The sequence below is a fragment of the Sycon ciliatum genome, chromosome 3 (assembly GCF_964019385.1).
Source record: "Sycon ciliatum chromosome 3, ocSycCili1.1, whole genome shotgun sequence".
Lineage (NCBI taxonomy): Eukaryota > Metazoa > Porifera > Calcarea > Leucosolenida > Sycettidae > Sycon > Sycon ciliatum.
The window spans coordinates 19434727-19452471 of NC_088645.1; the positions used below are offsets into that span (position 1 = coordinate 19434727).

The following is a 17745-nucleotide window of genomic DNA, read 5'->3' on the forward strand; positions in this document are numbered from 1 at the left end:
CATGTATACTCGGTACTCGTAATTATAACACCATCGAGATGACAAATTGACCAGAAGAAAGACATGAAATTGCTTCCTTTTCCTACAAGTGTATTCTCATACTATTTGGGATGCTTTACTGTTTTCCGTGACACGAAAGCAGTAAAGCATCCCAACTTGTATGAGCATGCATGTGTACATAAAGGAAGCCTTTGTTGCCAGCAAACACTGGCTGCGGACATGAACATTATCACGGCGAACAGAGCATTGGTACAAACACGGACACACACGCATGCACACACACATATAAGCATGCACACACACACGCACACACACACACACGCGCGCGCAGCAGCTTGCTACAAGAGAATCATGCTAGTAATGCACTTCAGCAGGACATTAGCACATGCACCCGTTTTGGGCTGTGACAGACAGCGACGAAGAGAGGGAAAGAGAGAGAGACAGAGAGAGAGTCAGAGAGAGAGTCAGAGAGACAGAGAGAGAGAGAGAGAGAGAGAGAGAGAGAGAGAGAGAGAGAGAGAGAGAGAGAGAGAGAGAGAGAGAGAGACAGAGAGAGAGAGAGAGAGAGAGACAGAGAGAGAGAAAGAGAGAAAGAGAAGGAGAGAAAGAGAGAGCCACTTGTTGCCAATTGCATTGGCTTTGCCTTGCTACCCCATTGTAGCACAATGTGGGTTTATTGCGGCTCCTCACGAGCCAGTTGCTGCCAGTGGCCTGGCATTGCTTTCCAGCTCTTCGAGCTCCTGCATTACAAGACCAGTTACTCGAAGCAGCACACTATCTCCAAAACAATTCCTTGTTGCCTTGGGCTGAGTATGAGTGTGTGAGGGATATGGTGCTAATAGCATTTTGACGTGGATGCTGTGACCGTTCACAGAAAAAGTCGCGGTTGTTTGTGACTGGTCATTGGGATTCAAACTGGTGTGGCACGTTATGATTGCCCTTCAGGGATTTCGGACTGTTCCATTGGTCACAGGGATCGTGATCCGTCAACAAGACCTGACGGCTCACTGAGTCATATATCTTTAAACCGCAAAAAAGATTTATCTCATTACCATGATTACCGTTGTCTGATGATCGTCAAATGTGTAATACTCAGAGTAACACCTAGTTATTAATCCTCTACTTCTTGAAACATCAAATCGCGAGGCAGAAGTGTGCCTTACGTGGCAAGGGCTTCCAAAACATGCGCAAATCAACGCTTCCTCCGTAAATGACTCTAGGAGAACTCCTGCTAGACCCGCATGAGATACTAGTACTCCTAGCCGCTAGTACACTTGTGAATTTTAGCCAACAATCACAGGGAAGCGTGTCGCAATACAATGCGAGTGGTGAGCCGAAAGATACCAGCCCTGCGGATTTTAAACACACAGATGGTGCTTTCTGCTACGTTGGTCTCTTCAAGCCAATGGTGTTGCTTCAGTTCTTGGACTAGGGATTAGATTTAGACACATTTGTAGAAATATACCTGTCCCCTGCCGTTCTAGCATTGCTCTGCATGAAGAAGGCTTGATATGTTCATTTTACTTTGTTGGACGGTAGCAATAATATTACAATAAAGAGTTCAGGGTGAGTGTCGCAGGCTTTACCCTATATGTAGATTGGATTGAGATCGATACCAAAGAGCGCTTAGAGAGAACCATGATCGCCAGGGTCCTTCACGGCACCAGCGCCCTGCTTATCACTATCAGTAAGTCATGTATGTACTTCTGGAAGTAATTCTAGTCTTCTTTTTTGGCCGCCAGAAAAGATGATACGTATGAACGTATGGATGCACATTATGGAAGCAGTGCTTAGCGTGCCTCACAAATGCAAGGGAAAGACAAAATCGCCCTCCAAAGATTTCTGGGATCTCGGAGTTGAGCAAGATGATCACCAGTGGAACTGAAATAGTCAGATGGCAAAATAAGGACACGAAAAAAACTTCGACTCTTCTGAATCAACTAATATTCTGAATATGTCTTGTGAATTTTGGTCCATAGTATATGACAGCGCTAGATTCGTCTCTAACGCTTGTGCTTCTGACTCGCTCCTTTGCATTATTGTATGTTGGTTGCAGATCTGTGTTTGTCTGGATCGCTTGGTGCAATATTACAAAACTGCCAACCAGAAGATGGAAAAATACATGTCTATGGCAATACTGTATACGTCCAGCCAGCGACTGACCCTGAGTCTCTAAGACTCAGGGTTGATGATGGAATCCTTTACAAGAAACTGTTCATTTTCAAATCACCATGCGATATATCCTTCGAAGCGATTTCTCTTCGGTACTACGGAACATGCTCTGTATCAGTGAGTTACGGAAGTGATAACAGAGTTCTTGAAATAATTCAATTTCCAGATCCACTGACAACTCACTGGCATTCTAGAAACGTTAGCCTGACGAAATCTGCTTCTCAATCGCTTCACAGTTTCATGAAGAGATCTAACACCAGCAAGTTACTGATCACGATTTCCCCAGGGATATCTCATTGTCAATTGTACCCAGTCGACCACAATAGAGTAAAAGGACTGGTCATCTTTGGACACGGTAAGGCTTTGAAATATGGTGTTTCCCAACTCCTTTTTACCAGTGATGCAAAGGTATATTCGCATATTCGGAATATTCTAGGATACCTACACCAAAAAGAAAATTCGAATGCAGCCAGTAGCATTGGAGTACTCTGTCACTCGAACATTTGTGTTGCGTCGCTGTATTATGCAGCTCCCACCATGAATCCTCTGTAGTGCTTACGATAAGAGAGACGAAATATGTTCTTAGAGCTGTGAAGCTTGTTCTTTGGCCAGATTTTCTCTTTCACCAGTGAATATTTACTATCCAGGTTTTCTGTGGAGGACATGACTGTTGGGTTTGACTGATTGAAGTGACTGAGCCACTTCACAAGAATACCGTATATTCGTTTGTTCGCCAAAGCAATATTCCATGACATATTTATTCCAGAAAACATCTGTTGTTGCATCACTGCTTTTCACCTCAGACCTGCTCAAGAATATCGTGGAAAGAATATGTTGCCTGTTTCCACGATGGACACCAACTGCCTCTATATGGCCATGGAAACATGAGAAAGAGTCTGGTTATCATTCTCATTGACGTATTCAGCACACCAGGTGCAAGCAACGCTGTCTAGAAAAGTACCTTTGCGATGACTGCTTTTTAAAAGAAATTTGTGTGGAAACAAAGCTTTTGAAGTCAATTATTTTGCAGTCGCCTCATACAATTTGTTTAAACACTCCGTCTCTTCATAATGCTGGGTGTTTGTTCTCTGCAGTTGTTCCAACGTTTGTTTCACCCAGCTCGGTCACCAATACTGCAATAACGACAAATGTACCTTCTAGCCGTGCCTCAACAATACAAACTTCATTTACGACCGCTCCCTTAGTGGAGTCAACAAGCAAGATTGCAAAGATTGACAGTGACTCAAGTGGATTGAGTTTAGTTACCAGCATTGTTATTCCCTTGGTTTTACTGGCTGTTCTGCTAGGCGTTTTTATTCTGCTGTTATTAGTAAGGTCAGGAATCTTTCTCTCTAAGAGCAGTCATCCGTGGATTATTGCTGTTCGTAGAACAACCGGCCCCAAAAATCTGCCAGAGCCGAGAAATCAGTTTTACCAGAATCACGATGGTACTGACCGCGTTTACCAGAGTCCTGCGGCCGAACTGAGGGATCCCGGGCTGTATTCGTCTGTTGGACCTGGTTACGGCAATCCAACCAACCGTCCCCAGACACCTCCTGGTGCTCGTAATGACCGTGTTACAGATAATGAGTCGTTCATGTACGCTACCTGTGATGGTGCTGCTCCGATGAGTTATGTGAATACGGAAACGAGGCAGAAAGATGCTGGTGAGCCATACGCTAGTGTCCAGTCAATGTTTGATCAACCAGCGCAGGACGTCCAGTCAAATCCGGCAAACAACGAAACACAGGCAGCCGGATGTGAAGAAAGGTCAGCTCTGACTGTCTGCTACTCAGTTCCTCACAAGGGGAATACGACAGATGTTTGCAGACTTTACGAAAAGGCAGAGCAGTGCACGGCTTCTAAGCCTAACGAAGCACCCCGCACTTCAATTTACATCGACCCTATATGTCGTGCTACGGATGTAACATCACTTAGCGTCTTATCGAAGTCCGCACAATCCGACGTACAAAACCTGGAGAAGTCTATCGATCAAGATGATGTGGAGCGCGAACAACGCTGTGGTCTGAGTGACGCAACACCAGTAGTATGCCGCGATACCACAACCACCACCACCACCATTACCAGCACCAACCCGCAGTCATCTCGCCTATCCCTTGCAGCCACATCGATGCCGGTCGAATCAGACACCCAAAGATGTGTGTCTCCATCTCAGGTTCCAAAGCCTCTGCCATATCGGGTATTCAAAGTGTTGAAGGATAGTCAGGGCGATTACATGAACCCACAGGACACAGTCTCCAATCAAGGGGCTGACCAGCCTGATACAGACACTGATCCTAACATCTAGTATGAATATTCTTCATCCTTCAAAGTTCGTTTTGAAAACTATTCATACTTCCCAACAATCATTCTCACCCTTCTATTCGGCATGTTTTCTCATCATTTTGTAGATCTCAAACATACATGTATGTCACTCTGAGCGTAGGGTTTTGTCGGTGAAGCCCAATACTTTTAGCTAGCCGAACTAGTGTAGCTCTAAAATACATGGTATGTAGCCTCCTCCGGGATTATGCTCCTGCTTCTCCCACCCAAAGTCTAATTGACCCCAATCCTGAGTAGCAAATCTCCACTGCGCTACCCTATTGCACCCTTCATTTGACACTCTACTTTCACTCCTATTATCTGTTTAATTAATTTAATTGAAATATATCGTCATGACGAATCCCATTTTTGAATAGATGTCATGCGCAACCTTAAAGATTTAGTTACCCAGTTCTTTACTATCTTCTACACTGTCAGTAATAGATTTCAAAAATCCAACATACTGGTACTTTACGATGCTTTTCATTCAGATATAAACGAATGTGCCAATGGCGCGTATGCCTGTCGTGGAATGGCTAATCCTGGAAACAGAAAATGTGTGAATACTGTGGGGTCGTATTACTGCCGATGCCTGGACGGATTTACAGGTTCTACATGCATAGGTAAGCTGCATGATCTTCAGATTTCTTCCGCCAATTTAACCGATTCATCATTTGCGTCGTCGAGTTGTAGTGAGCCCTGTATTTCAAATTGTCTTGTTAACTCAGTTTTGTCATCATCGTGCAACTTGCAGCAATCTTTGTAGAAATTTTTCTTAAGTTGACGGGATAGAAAATTCTTCGTTGCTTCGGGCCTTTGCCTGGACTCTTCTTCGTTGAGCTGTCCTTCCAGTCTTGGACCTTTCGTAAACTCAGCCTTCCAAGTTGAAAGGTTATCGATTTGAGTCTGCCAGAAGATAAGTGTTAGAGTTAGGAGTCAGGTTGTTGAATGTCTCAGTACTGTTTGACAGCGTCATCCCTTCTTGTCGCACGAGCTATAAAGATCTGGTGACGTTAGTGGACAGTTATTCATAACTGGTGCCATTTTATCCTTCTCTTTTTATCTTTAATGAGTTTTTTTTTTTGAAACAGAAATGGTGCGGTGAAGAAAAGGAAGGGCAGGACGATCGAGGCGATTTTGTTTTGGTCCCCTGCAACCATTCAAACTGGAACCAATCGCTTATTGATATTCAGTTTGTGGATGAAATTCACGCCTCTTCAGTTGCATTTGATTGAACTTTGTGCTCCGGGAATGCTGCCAGTTGTTGCATTTCACCATCCTAAGATTACCGCCGCTCCATTTCCGGTGCGGTTGGTTGATTGTTTTTTTTTATTTTGCTTCGCACATTCAAACGGAATGACGACCCAGTAAAATGATTGAAAATGATTAGCCTTGAAGTTGATATGGAAGAACTTAGTAAAGTCACTGGAAGCACATAGCAAGAGATTAGGAAACTCATAATCTCGAGTACACGGGGGAGGGGGTGGGGGGGGGGGTGGGGGGTGGCGGAAGAATACGATGTATCTGTGATACTATGTGAGTATTACTGAACTGCTCGGGGAAGGAGAGCAGAGCGATCAGCAGTATCTCGAACTGCCCCCTACAGGCGTGTGGTACACGTGCATGTTTCAACTCAGGTAGCAGGGTAATTGTGCCGACCTCACCAGAGATAGAGCGATCCACAGCAGAGCACTAGCAACAGAAAATCTCAGCTAACCGGCGGGGATACGGTTTGCCTGGCTTTGTAGGCCATTTGACTGCTGATGGGAAGGCAGGGGTGCCTTGTGCGGAGTCAGAAGCTGGGCGAGCGCAGGGCTCGTGCGGGTGTGAACTCATCGCCAGATGGTCATTAATATTTCTGCCGCTATAGCAGACTGACAGGGTACAGGAAGTGAGCAGGGAGTAGTGATCAGCGACTGCATGGCTGTCCGAGGCGTTTTGCCTTCGATACAGCGAATGGCACTGTTTCGTGCGGTTTGTAGTCCTTCCACCTGATCCTCTCGCATTGCGGTTGATAATAGCCATAAAACAGGTCGGTCATAATGACCACCTTCGCAGACACCTGACGAGAGCGTCTTGATAGGCATCGGCAAGGGCGCCACAGGGCACCAATTGTCTTGGCAACCTTGGTGACCACAGTCATAGTTAACATGGGTGTCCCAATTTAGGCAATTGGCAAGGTGAACGCCGAGGTAGCGCGCAGAAGATGCTGAAGGGAGGAGACACTCGCCGCTTTTGACTGTTATCTCCGGTACATTATTGTGTGGATTGATAGTCAGAACCTTCGTCTTGTCGGCGTTCAAGATGAGGCCTCGAGACTTCGGCCAATCGGCCAGAGCAGTTTCTGCTGTGGTGAGGGTTCTGGACGCTTCAGCCGCTGAGATCTGGGGGTCGTACATGGCTATATCATCTGGAAATTGTACACTTGGCACATGCAAGGAAACCGACATCTCGTGTCTATATACTGAAGAGGCCAGACTATAGAACAGGACCGGTGGGCATCCCGCTGGTGCAAGCCAGAGCAGAGCTGATTGAAGGGGAGAGGAAGATCTGCTGCTAGCGGCCGGACAAGTAGTCGTCGACCACATTGAGGGCAATTCCAGAAATTACAACAGCAAGGTCTCGGATCAAATTGTAGTGGCGCCCTTCATCACTAAAGCCTTCGAATTTTCTAGTTGGCACAGCCTTGTGATCTTGCCACTGTCTCTCGTAGATTGTACATCAGCATTTTCCGTAGAACATTTCTTGCGGAGAGCAAATTGTGTTTTGGGTAGTGCCTTGCTCAAGTCCAAATGACGAAAAAGCTGGTGTTGTACTATTCTCTTCAGCAACTTGGTACTATTGCGATAAAGGATACAGGTCTATAGTTGGTTAGGAGTTGGGGCCTTGTTCAGTGGCACAACAGACGCCAATATAAATCCAGATGGAATGGTTCCAGTCCTCAGCGAGTTGCAGAAAAGCACAGCAAGAGAATATGCCAACAAGTCAGCACAATGCTGTAGCAGAGAGCCCGGTTTGCCGTCACAACCTGTGGCTTTACGCGCATACAAATTGTCAAGGAGACGTCGGACGTCCGCAGGAGTCACAGGATCAGGTTAGGTCAAGGTCACAGGTCCAGCGGGACCTTGCGGGGTGCAGAGCTTTTCAGAACAGTCCGCATCGGTGACAATGGAGTGGAACGTGTGGCCCACCGCAATGATGCTACAACTAGGATCTTCGCGGCGACATGAATGCCCAGTGCGGCGAACAACTCTTCAACTCCAAGCAACAACGTGCATCCTTTCACGTCCTTTCTTTTTATTGGTTGTTCCAGCCCTGCTGCTCCCTCACCTCCACCTTTAGGCACTGCATATTCACATGGATTATTCTGATTTTGGTGGCGGCCTTGGCTGTCATTAGCGGTGTCGTTGCCATTTTATGGTTTACTGTATCTGGCATATCATATTTCGTAAAATAATCCTGCGCTATACAAGGATGACACGTAGAATTGCATTGACAACACCAAAGATCAGAAAAATGCATCCTCGTGAGCGAGATACACTCTGAAAGGAAGGTGAAGAAGACAATGTAAATGGAATTCTCACGTTTCACATTGCCACTTTGAAGGAAGGCAAAATATACTGGAGTGTGTCCTAATCGCTGCTTCCAAGAAAGTATTACTCTAAATCAACTGATGTTCGCTGGCGATTTAATTCCGCTGATTTTGCCGTTTGGTACCAACGGGCCAAAGTAAATGTCAGTCCAAAGTATGTCATAGAGGCAAATGATGCATAATTGAGCCATTGCTACATTTGAGAGCACCAGCTTCCGATCGATGTCTTTTTGCAAACTCCAATCTGCCAAAGTTGAATATCGGCCAGAAGTTTCATTTCGAGATCGGCCAAAGTTTCTCACCGACCTAAACACCTTGATTCAAAGTAACCAGATGGGCAGAAAGCATGCCTGCACTACACATTGAGCAGTCAAAGAGATGGTGGACAAGCCGTTGATTATCCACTCTCATTGTAATATCAAAAAGTATTCTTTTTAGACCAAAGACAACTTCATGACTATTACCGCCGAAGTCGCAACATCTAAGTTCAAAAGAGTGGTATATTATTTCTATCTTTATTAATCAAATATACCACTCTTTGGTCGAAAAAGAATACTTTTTGATACTACTTTGTTCTAGCAGTGTTGATGATTTGAGTGTATGTGTCTCTTTGTCTGTCTGTGTTTCCTGCCGTTTGTCTGTCTGCATGTATGCACATCTGTCCGTGTCACATTGAGAAAAGGCCAGGGTCTCCATACGATGACATTTTACTAGTAAAGGTTCAGCGGTGTGTTCGTCTGATTCTGTGTGTTATGCCTGCTCATGTTGACATTTGTGCTTGGTGGGGCATGCGGACATGTGTACCGAACACATTGCAACGGGTTTTAATCTAATGGGCATCTAGACATTGATGAATGTCAAAATGGCAAACACAACTGCAACGAAATGGTCAATAGTGACAACAGACAATGCCAGAATTTGAACGGCTCATACCATTGTCCCTGTCTTCCTGGATATGCTGGGTCGCAATGTGACGGTGAGTAATTTCGACAAGTCCCTATTCACAAATGCATGAACTATTTAACTAATAATTTATTGCAACATCCCAAGACTCAGTGAAAACATAGGCCGATGCGAAGAGAATTCTATTCAAATTTACTAGGACAGTCCCCAAGACGGGGTGCCCTGATCTTTTATTAAAGTAATGCATAGTGACATTTCGATGTATTGGGCTGTGATTAGCAGATGTTGCAATAGGGGCCGTGTATGTTCATCGTTTCAGACCGTGGGGTATTTCGGAAGAAGTTGTGAACTCAATTCCCCCAGATTTGTAGAAGGGTTTCGAATATCGGATTACACCTTGTTCCATTTGTGCCTAGTTCACTACCTGCTTTCCCCGTCACTATTGATATTCTATGTGTGTAACGCTAAAAAGAGGTGTACACACAGGCATACCATGACACAAGAACATCAAAATCATGCCATGGTGTGACTGCATGCACACTTTCTCTACCATTACACTTGGATTCTTGTCTCCACGCCTCCTGTTCAAGTCAATGTGCGCACTGTAATTTTCTCCTGTCTTTGCTTTGCGTGTATATTCACGAACCCGTCACTCAAACGCAACCAACTTTGACACAAATGATCAATTAATTAAAGGTGGATTCGTCTCCATTGTGACCTTCGCCATCTCCATCAGTCTTGTGGTAGTCGTCTCTGGGCTCACGATCTCAATTCTGATAGCTCAGCTGAAGAGAAAATATACGAAAGCAGCCCACATGAGAGTTCAAACTGCTGCTTTACAGAACACGGTGGGAACAGCTGGCAGTAACGCCCTATCCCTAACAGGGAATGACGCCTATGGGACAACGACGTCTGGAGTTCGACAAGATCCTTCTCTGTATGATACTATACAGTAATCTCTATGCATCATTGCTCAGAAGCAGAAGCTCTACATGGATCTTCACGTGCACTGATAGCATAGTGACGTTTGGTGTACATTGTACATGTGCATGTGTATTGTAACTATGCTTGTAAAGTATGAATATTTTTCATACTTCAAAGTTCTTTTTGAAAACTATTCATACTTCCCAACAATCATTCTCACCCTTCTATTCGGCATGTTTTCTCATAATTTTGTAGATCTTAACATTATGCAACATGCATACAAAACAACATACATGTATGTCACTCTGAGCGTTGGGTCTTGTCGGTTTTAGCTAGCCGAACTAGTCTAGCTCTAAAACACATGGTATGTAGCCTCCTCCGGGATTATGCTCCTGCTTCGGCCACCCAAAGCCTAATTGTCGCCAATCCTGAGTAGCCAATCTCCACTGAGCTACCCTATTGCACCCTTCATTTGACACTCTCCTTTCACTCCTATTATCTGTTTGATTATTCGCTATTTTCTGCTGTGTTCCAAAATTAGATCCTCTCTTTCATTCTAAATCTTCCATTTTCCCCCGTGCTTTTATCCCCTCATGCTGATGCTTCCTCCCGAATTTGGTGCGCCTGCCATGTGAAGATGCCGAGACCTCTGGTCGGTTGAGCATGGCAAGCCCCACCAGCACCATCTCACCCCATGCTAGCCTCATGTGCCTGCCAGTAAGTTGTGTATTTAGTTAAACAATAAAACAATGTTTTGAGTGTGACCAGGTTCGAAACATGAAATCAATACGTTTTTAACAGCCTGCACGACGCCTTCGTTTTTAATTGTTTTTATTCGGTCTGGTCTCCCTTTTAGATAATGTTAATACAGTATACATGTATATGTATTTGATATTATTTGAAGTGTGTTCATTTTATAAAGGTAGTTCACGCCTCCTTTCGGGCTATTTTAGCAGGTAATATTCACAAAGGATTTGCAGCGATATGAATTTCCACGATATCTTGTGGTCATCAGGGTGCTATTGCTTCAAGGGCTTACTGACCTTCTTGCCTCATTTTTTCATCTCTCTTATATCATGCTTGCTGTGCTCTTCTATTCTTGGTTGAATCCACCCCTACCCGTAATAGCTCCTCGTCCACACAAGCGCTCAACTGTATCGAATTTTGAAGTTTCAACTTCACTTTAGTCTGCTTTCCATCAGAAAGAATGATGTTCTGGCACTCCCCTCGGGTACCATCGCAAGAATGAGTTCTGTGTGTTGAGCAAACATCTTTTGACACCTTGCTTCTTTAACTTAATTAAGAGAGCATGTCTGAAAAAACCAGAACATTTGTGCAAGTCGATCTCTCAGATTTCGCTCAAATGTTGCAGGAAAGTTTCCTTTGGGGTGTAGATCGACTATGCAAAGCCCGCGGAAAAGTTTCTGAAGCGAACTTTGAAATTGGGATACCCCTCACAATTGTGGAAAAATCACATGATTCATGAGACAACAAACGAACCACGCCACAGCGTACAAGAACAAGCTACCAACAAAACTCCATCAAGCCAACATTACATCACCTTAGTGGAGTTCTTGGAGTAGCACTGCTTAGCCACGTCAGCATCCCAGAAGCCGAGGACCATCATCCCTCGACGCCAGAAATGATCGTCTTGAAGATTGCCAAATTACAAGCGCTGATAACACAGCGAGCTTCGTCCTCACTAAGCAAACACTATATGTCATGCAGGTTCTCACACGCAACGGGAACACTTCGTGGTAGTAAAATAGATATTTCGCAAACAACAAAAAGACAACTCTTTCTCTTCCTTTCGAAGAACCGAACTTGCCGGGCCTCCTCGAAAAGCCAACCAACTCTGAAAAAAACCTACACTACACTAGTACGGGATTCAGCGCAGAGCAAAAAATAATCATGAGTCATTATACAATACATGCAGTGTAGCCGTGAAAACTGGTGAATAAAGAATGCAGTAGGTTGGCAGCACGTGACCCGTCGTACCGCAGTACGCGACGGCGTCGCGGCTTAGAAATGAAAGGAAACACTGCGAGAAAAGACAAAACGAAAATACATGTCCCTTTGTCAAAACTTAGAAGAAACAAACAAAATGCGACCAAGAATCATTTTGAGAGTCAACGTCAATACTCTTGTGCAGTTGTGCAAATTCTTGTCTTGCACTGTGCAACGCAAGAAACAAACAACCTACTAAATAACTCGTGAACTAACTGTAGGCTAAATCACTACATGTACGCGAAATTGCGTTCCTAAATAAACTGAATTTCTGAGACATTTCATATTTCACATCCTGAGGGAAATATTGAATAAATAGTAAATATGTAAAAAGGCGACGTGGAGACAATAATCTTAATAATGCAATGAATATAACTAAATGCGCACTCATATCACAACCATGGGGACGAATCATGTATTCCAGAACGTTTTCTTGTCACAATTATCAATGGAATTCGTGACTAAAGAGAATGATGAAACTACAATAGGATGTATACACTTGCAGTGGAACAGCGAGGATACAAGCATAGTAAGAAAAATAGCACAAACCTAGGAACAATTTGCACAGGTAACTGCAAGTGTATAAATCCTATTGTAGTTTCATCATTCTCTTTAGTCACGAATTCCATTGATAATTGTGACAAGAAAACGTTCTGGAATACATGATTCGTCCCCATGGTTGTGATATGAGTGCGCATTTAGTTATATTCATTGCATTATTAAAATAGTAAATACATCATAAAAAAACACATGGCCACGACGGCCTTCCCAACATACCCCCTTGATACATCCTTATCAAAGAATGAGTAAAATAAGAAAAGAGATCGAACTGACTAAAAATTGCGATAAGTCCATCTAAAACGTGCGTACGGACTGTCAGCCTTTCACAACCGGACATAGCCGTACAACTGACCTGGTTACCTGCTTGCCTCCGACCTGGAGCTTAGCGACACGCACTCTGCCGTCAGAACCAGGGTAGACCTCCAACACCCGTCCAAGAGGCCACCTGCCACGGGGGGTATCAGCTGACACAACGAGGACGATGTCACCGACACTGAGATCCGGGTACTCTTTCCACCACTTGGAGCGACGATTCAGGGCTGGTATCCACTCCTGCATCCACCTTCGCCAGACATGGGATACAAGCATTTGGACGTGTTGCCAGCGGCGCCGAAGACACGGTGACTCGACGGCAGGATGATAGTGCTCAATGCGTCCAACCAGGAAGTGATTCGGTGTGAGTGGCAAGTCGTCGCGGCTGTCACTAGAGGGAGGAACAATTGGACGAGAGTTGAGTAGCGCCTCTGCGCTGCAGCATGCTGTTCGCAGCTCCTCATCGGTGATTGATGCCTGCTGTAGAACATGGTAAATAGCCTTCTTTGCTGCTTTTACCATACTTTCGTGAACGCCTCCAAAGTGTGGTGTCTGGGCAGGGATGAAATGCCACTTGATCCTCTTCATGGTAGCGCTGTGCTCCAGGACGTGTTGCTCCTGCTCGGTGAAAATCTCCGATAGCTCACGATTAGCCCCGACGAAGTTCGTTCCATTGTCCGAGAGCACTTCAGCAGGAACACCACGGCGGTTGCACATTCGTTGAAAGGCGTTCAGAAAGCTGTCGGTATCCAAACCTGTGGCCATTTCCAGATGCACAGCACGACAAAGACAGCAGGTGAAGACGCACAAGTACCGCTTAGCTCGTCGTTGCCCTAGACCCTGTACTGTTGCGAATGGTCCAGCAAAGTCTACGGCCACGCGACTGAAAGCGTGGAGAGGCTCCTTCAACCGGATCTTGGGCAATGGTGCCATGATCTGCGTGGCTGGTTGTGCTTTACGAAATTGACATTTCACACAGGAACGTTCGTACTCCCGGATGGCTTCTCGAATCGCCACGATCCAATATTTCCTCATGAGGACTGCCATAGTGTGAGCTGTACCTGCGACGTGATGGTCTGCCTCATGCTGGTCTCTGATCACTAGCTGTGTTATCCAGCAAGACCGCGGCAAGATGATCGGGTGCTTGGCGTCTTGACTGAGATACTGTGCCTCTTGGAGCCGTCCTGTCATTCTCATCACACCAACTTCATCCAAGAACGGGGTCAGGCTGCTCAGTGGACTGGTTGCCGGTAATGGTTTGCCCTTCTGCAGTGACGAATATTCAGCAAAGGCGTCCTTCTGGCTTGACCGAATAATGGCCTGGAGGCTGTTCTCGACCTCCTCGACCGTCAGCTGACCATACTGTCTCTGCGTGGCTGGGATTCGGCAGTTTGAAGAAAAGCGCAGCACCCACGCCGTCAAGCGGACCAGCCGCTGAAGCGAAGAGAATCGTTCAGGCGCCAGAACCCACTCGCTCATCGAGAGGAAAGACACACATGTCACTTGGTGGTGTTGCTGACCTTCTTCGGGTGGTTTGGCTTTCGTGCGGACCTCTGGTGCAGCTGGAACGTTGAATCTCTCGGGCTGCTGTGGCCGTTCTTCGATGCTCTGAACGAGATATGACGGACCGTTCCACCACAGCACATTCATCGCGATAGTAGCGCTTGATGTTCCTCGTGACAGGATGTCAGCTGGATTCACCGCCGTCGGAACGTAGAACCACTGACTAGGCGAGGAAGAAGCCTGGATCCCACCGACGCGGTTGGCCACGAATGGCTTGAAGACCCGGCTGCTGTTCCTTATCCACCACAGGACATCCATGCTGTCACTCCAGAACACGACATTCTCCATTGCGATGGCGAGTGTCTTGGCTACGGACACACCAAGACGACATCCGATGACTGCTCCCATTAGCTCGAGTCGGGGGATGCTAACAGCTGATAACGGTGCCACTTTGGCTCGAGCCATGACGAATCGACTGGACCTCGTACCATCCTGGTACACATGACAGAGATAAGCGACTGCTCCATATGCATCTTGCGAGGCATCGCAGAATACATGTCGCTTAGTCTCCACCACCTCTTCATCGCGTTGAAGACACCGGTGAACTCGGACATCCTGGAGTGCATCCATGTCGGCACACCACTTTTGCGCCTCTGCGCCTAGCTCTGGCGGCAGAGAGTCGTCCCAGTCAGCACCTGCTAGCCACATCTTCTGGAACAACATCCGACCAACTATGGTGAATGGCAGTACGAATCCGATCGGATCAAACAATGTGGCTAGGTTCTTCAAGAACGCTCTCTTGGTGACAATGTCTAATGGCGGCTTGACATGAATCAGGAACTCGTCTTCCTCTGCTCGCCACTTAACTCCGAGAGTCTTGGTCGTCGGCAGGATTCCACTAGCGAGGTCCACTTCCTTGGCTCGGTCCTCCTCGGGGACTTCGGCGAGCACCTCAACATTGTTGGAAATCCATTTTCGCACATGCATTCCAGCGAGACCCCACAGCGCCGTAAGCTCGTGGTACAGCTGAATCGCTAGCTCTGTTGACTTTGTCGAGTCCATTGAATCGTCCATGTACGTGGACTTCAACACGGTTTCTGCTGCCATAGGAAACTCCTCCTGGTTCCGCCGCGCATGCTCTTGCGAGACCAGTTGAGCTAAGAATGGAGATGCATTGATCCCGAACACCACTCTATTGTACTGGTAAACGGCCGGTTGGTCCTCCGTATCTTCTCGCCAAAGAAATCGATGGAACTGTCGGTCATCCTCTTCCAACTCGATTTGTAGATACATCTCTGCCACGTCGGCTACCAGTGCATTTGGGTGTCGCCGAAACCTCAGGAGAACGTCGGTGAGGTCCCGTTGTAGTTTGGGCCCAGTGCTGATGTAGTCATTCAGACACTTGCCTTTCGTCTTTGCTGCTGCATCAAAGACCACACGCACCTTTGTGGATGTAGCCCCAGGTCGTACAACAGCAAAGTGCGGCAGATACCAGCCGTCGCCATCACTTGCGTTGCTGATCTTGCTGATATACCCTTGTTCTAAGTGACGGCGAATCACGGTTCGGTATTCCTCAGCGACGTCTGGCTCCTTCTCCAGGCGTCTCTCTGCTGCGATGAGCCGCTTCATTGCAGTTTCTCGACTGTAGTTGTCCGGAGGTGGTCTCTTGATCCACGGCTCCGAAACCTGGTATCTTCCGTTCTTGTAGGTCATCGACTGGACCGTCTGATCAAAAACGGCTTGATCATCTGCACAGAATTTGTACGACTGGGGAAGTTCCTCCACCTCCCACATCCTTCTCACCAGTGCATTCAGGTCGACGTCCTTTCCGAAGTATGTGCGGGTGAAATTTGTCGTCTGTTACGGTCTGGTGCTCCTGCCAACGCATGTCCACCCGAGTGGCGTTCTGCGTGCGAATGGCTCATGAGCCTCACCATAGACTTCCTCCATGCACCTGTGGAGACTAGCGTGGTCAAGGCCGATCAGCGCCTCTACTCGCTTCTTCTGGCATTGCGGAAACTCAATGCCGTTGAGGTGCGGATACCGTGTCTGATCTACCGACCAATCATGAGGTGTAAGGTTACCGGTGACATTCTTGGCAGTCAGAGCAGAGAACTGTGTGATAAATCTGCCATCCAGACTCTCGATGTGGCAGTCGACTGGCATGGTCTCTAGGGTCTCGATGCGGCCGTTCAGCGTGCTCACTGACACTTCTTGTGTGGGAACGCTAAGCTCTAGCTGTGCCGCAACGTCGCAATTAAGGTAAGACTGCGTGCTGCCGTCGTCAAGCAGCGCGTTGACCGTGACATTCTTGTCGCCGTGGCGAAGTATGACGGGAACGGTTCGCAGTGCGACAGCTCTAACGCCGACACTACTCATATGAGTGGCCATGGAACTGGTGTCACCCCCCTCCGTGGAGGCGCTAGCCTGGAGCACTGGCTTCTGTGAGGCTCCATTCGAGTCTGTAGTAGTACTAGACTTTCCGTGCAGCAACGCGTTGTGGGTCTCTGTACAACCATCTGCACCACAGGGCTGCAACCTGCGACAGTTATTTCCCAAATGAGCAGAGTTTAGGCAACGGTAGCAAAGCTTGAGCGTCCGGGCCTTCTGCAAACGCTCTGCAATTGACAGCTTCCGATACTCTAGGCATTTCCAAACGGGATGGATCTTCGTGCAGATCGGGCAACTGCTGCTGCTCTGGGCCTTCTTGGGCTTGTCAGCGAAGAATGCCTGATGCTTTACTCCACCATGACTGGCCTGGCCCTTCAGGGGGTGACTCTTTGCTGTTTGAGTGGACCCTACTGGAGTTGCCGTGGAGATACCTTGGATCGTCTCCTGGGCTCGTACTTGGAACTCGCTTTCCAGCTCCACCCATTGCAGAAGCGCTTCGACAGATTGAGAGGTGCTTGTCTGATGTATCCACTTCTGGTAGCTCAGCAGAAGAGACACCCCCAGCTTCTGTGTTAGCCGGACATAAAATGTCCCGTTAGCCAACTCCTGTGTCTGACCACTCGCCTTCAAATTCACCACAGCGACATCGAGTAGCTCCGCAAAACGCTCCAACTCCTGGGCGTTTGCAGATCTCATCGCTGGGAACTTCTCAAGGGCTTCTAGATGCACTGCAACTAGACGTCGCTGACCACCGAACTTGCGTTCCAGCCTACGTCGTGCTGCCTCATACGCCTCGGCCGAGTAGCCAAGAGTGTCGATAGACCGTAGTGCATCGCCCGCGAGATATTTTCGAAGCTGCAATAACTTCAGCCCATCCGGAATGTTAGCGCAGCCAATGCACATCTCAAACGCCGCCTTCCACGTCTCATATTGCCGCTTGTCGCCCTTGAACGTTGGAATTGACACTTTCTCTAAATGTCGGTACAATTCGATTCTACCAGAACTACTCGCTTGCACAGGTAGACCACTCGGCGATGTCATGGCAACTGGAAGACTGC

The 17745-nt window shown here is 47.0% G+C and overlaps 2 protein-coding genes across 3 annotated transcripts; one reads left to right on the top strand and one right to left on the bottom strand.

Moving 5' to 3' along the window:
* Positions 1-1479: 1479 nt before the first annotated feature.
* Positions 1480-11146, top strand: LOC135812541 (uncharacterized). Of its 2 annotated transcripts, XM_065325872.1 has the most exons (5): positions 1480-1687; positions 2057-2527; positions 4986-5117; positions 8931-9062; positions 9686-11146. In XM_065325872.1, the coding sequence occupies exons 1-5, from the start codon at positions 1639-1641 to the stop codon at positions 9943-9945; spliced, it is 1044 nt and encodes a 347-aa protein (XP_065181944.1). In that variant the 5' UTR covers positions 1480-1638; the 3' UTR covers positions 9946-11146. The 2 variants fall into 2 exon arrangements, with proteins under 2 accessions (XP_065181944.1, XP_065181943.1); XM_065325871.1 differs by lacking the exons at positions 4986-5117; positions 8931-9062; positions 9686-11146 and adding an exon at positions 3267-4521.
* A 1650-nt stretch (positions 11147-12796) lies between these two features.
* Positions 12797-16090, bottom strand: LOC135812904 (uncharacterized). The gene has a single exon (XM_065326122.1). It carries the CDS (start codon positions 16088-16090, stop codon positions 12797-12799), a length of 3294 nt encoding a protein of 1097 aa, XP_065182194.1.
* Positions 16091-17745: the final 1655 nt, after the last annotated feature.

Bases quoted from the DNA above. Each gene is read 5' to 3' on its own strand.
- LOC135812541 (XM_065325871.1), top strand. From the start codon at position 1,639: ATGATCGCCAGGGTCCTTCACGGCACCAGCGCCCTGCTTATCACTATC. The intron at 1,688-2,056 runs GTAAGTCATGTA...TGTTGGTTGCAG, and splicing joins CGCCCTGCTTATCACTATCA to ATCTGTGTTTGTCTGGATCG. The intron at 2,528-3,266 runs GTAAGGCTTTGA...TGTTCTCTGCAG, and splicing joins ACTGGTCATCTTTGGACACG to TTGTTCCAACGTTTGTTTCA.
- LOC135812904 (XM_065326122.1), bottom strand. From the start codon at position 16,090: ATGTGGGAGGTGGAGGAACTTCCCCAGTCGTACAAATTCTGTGCAGAT.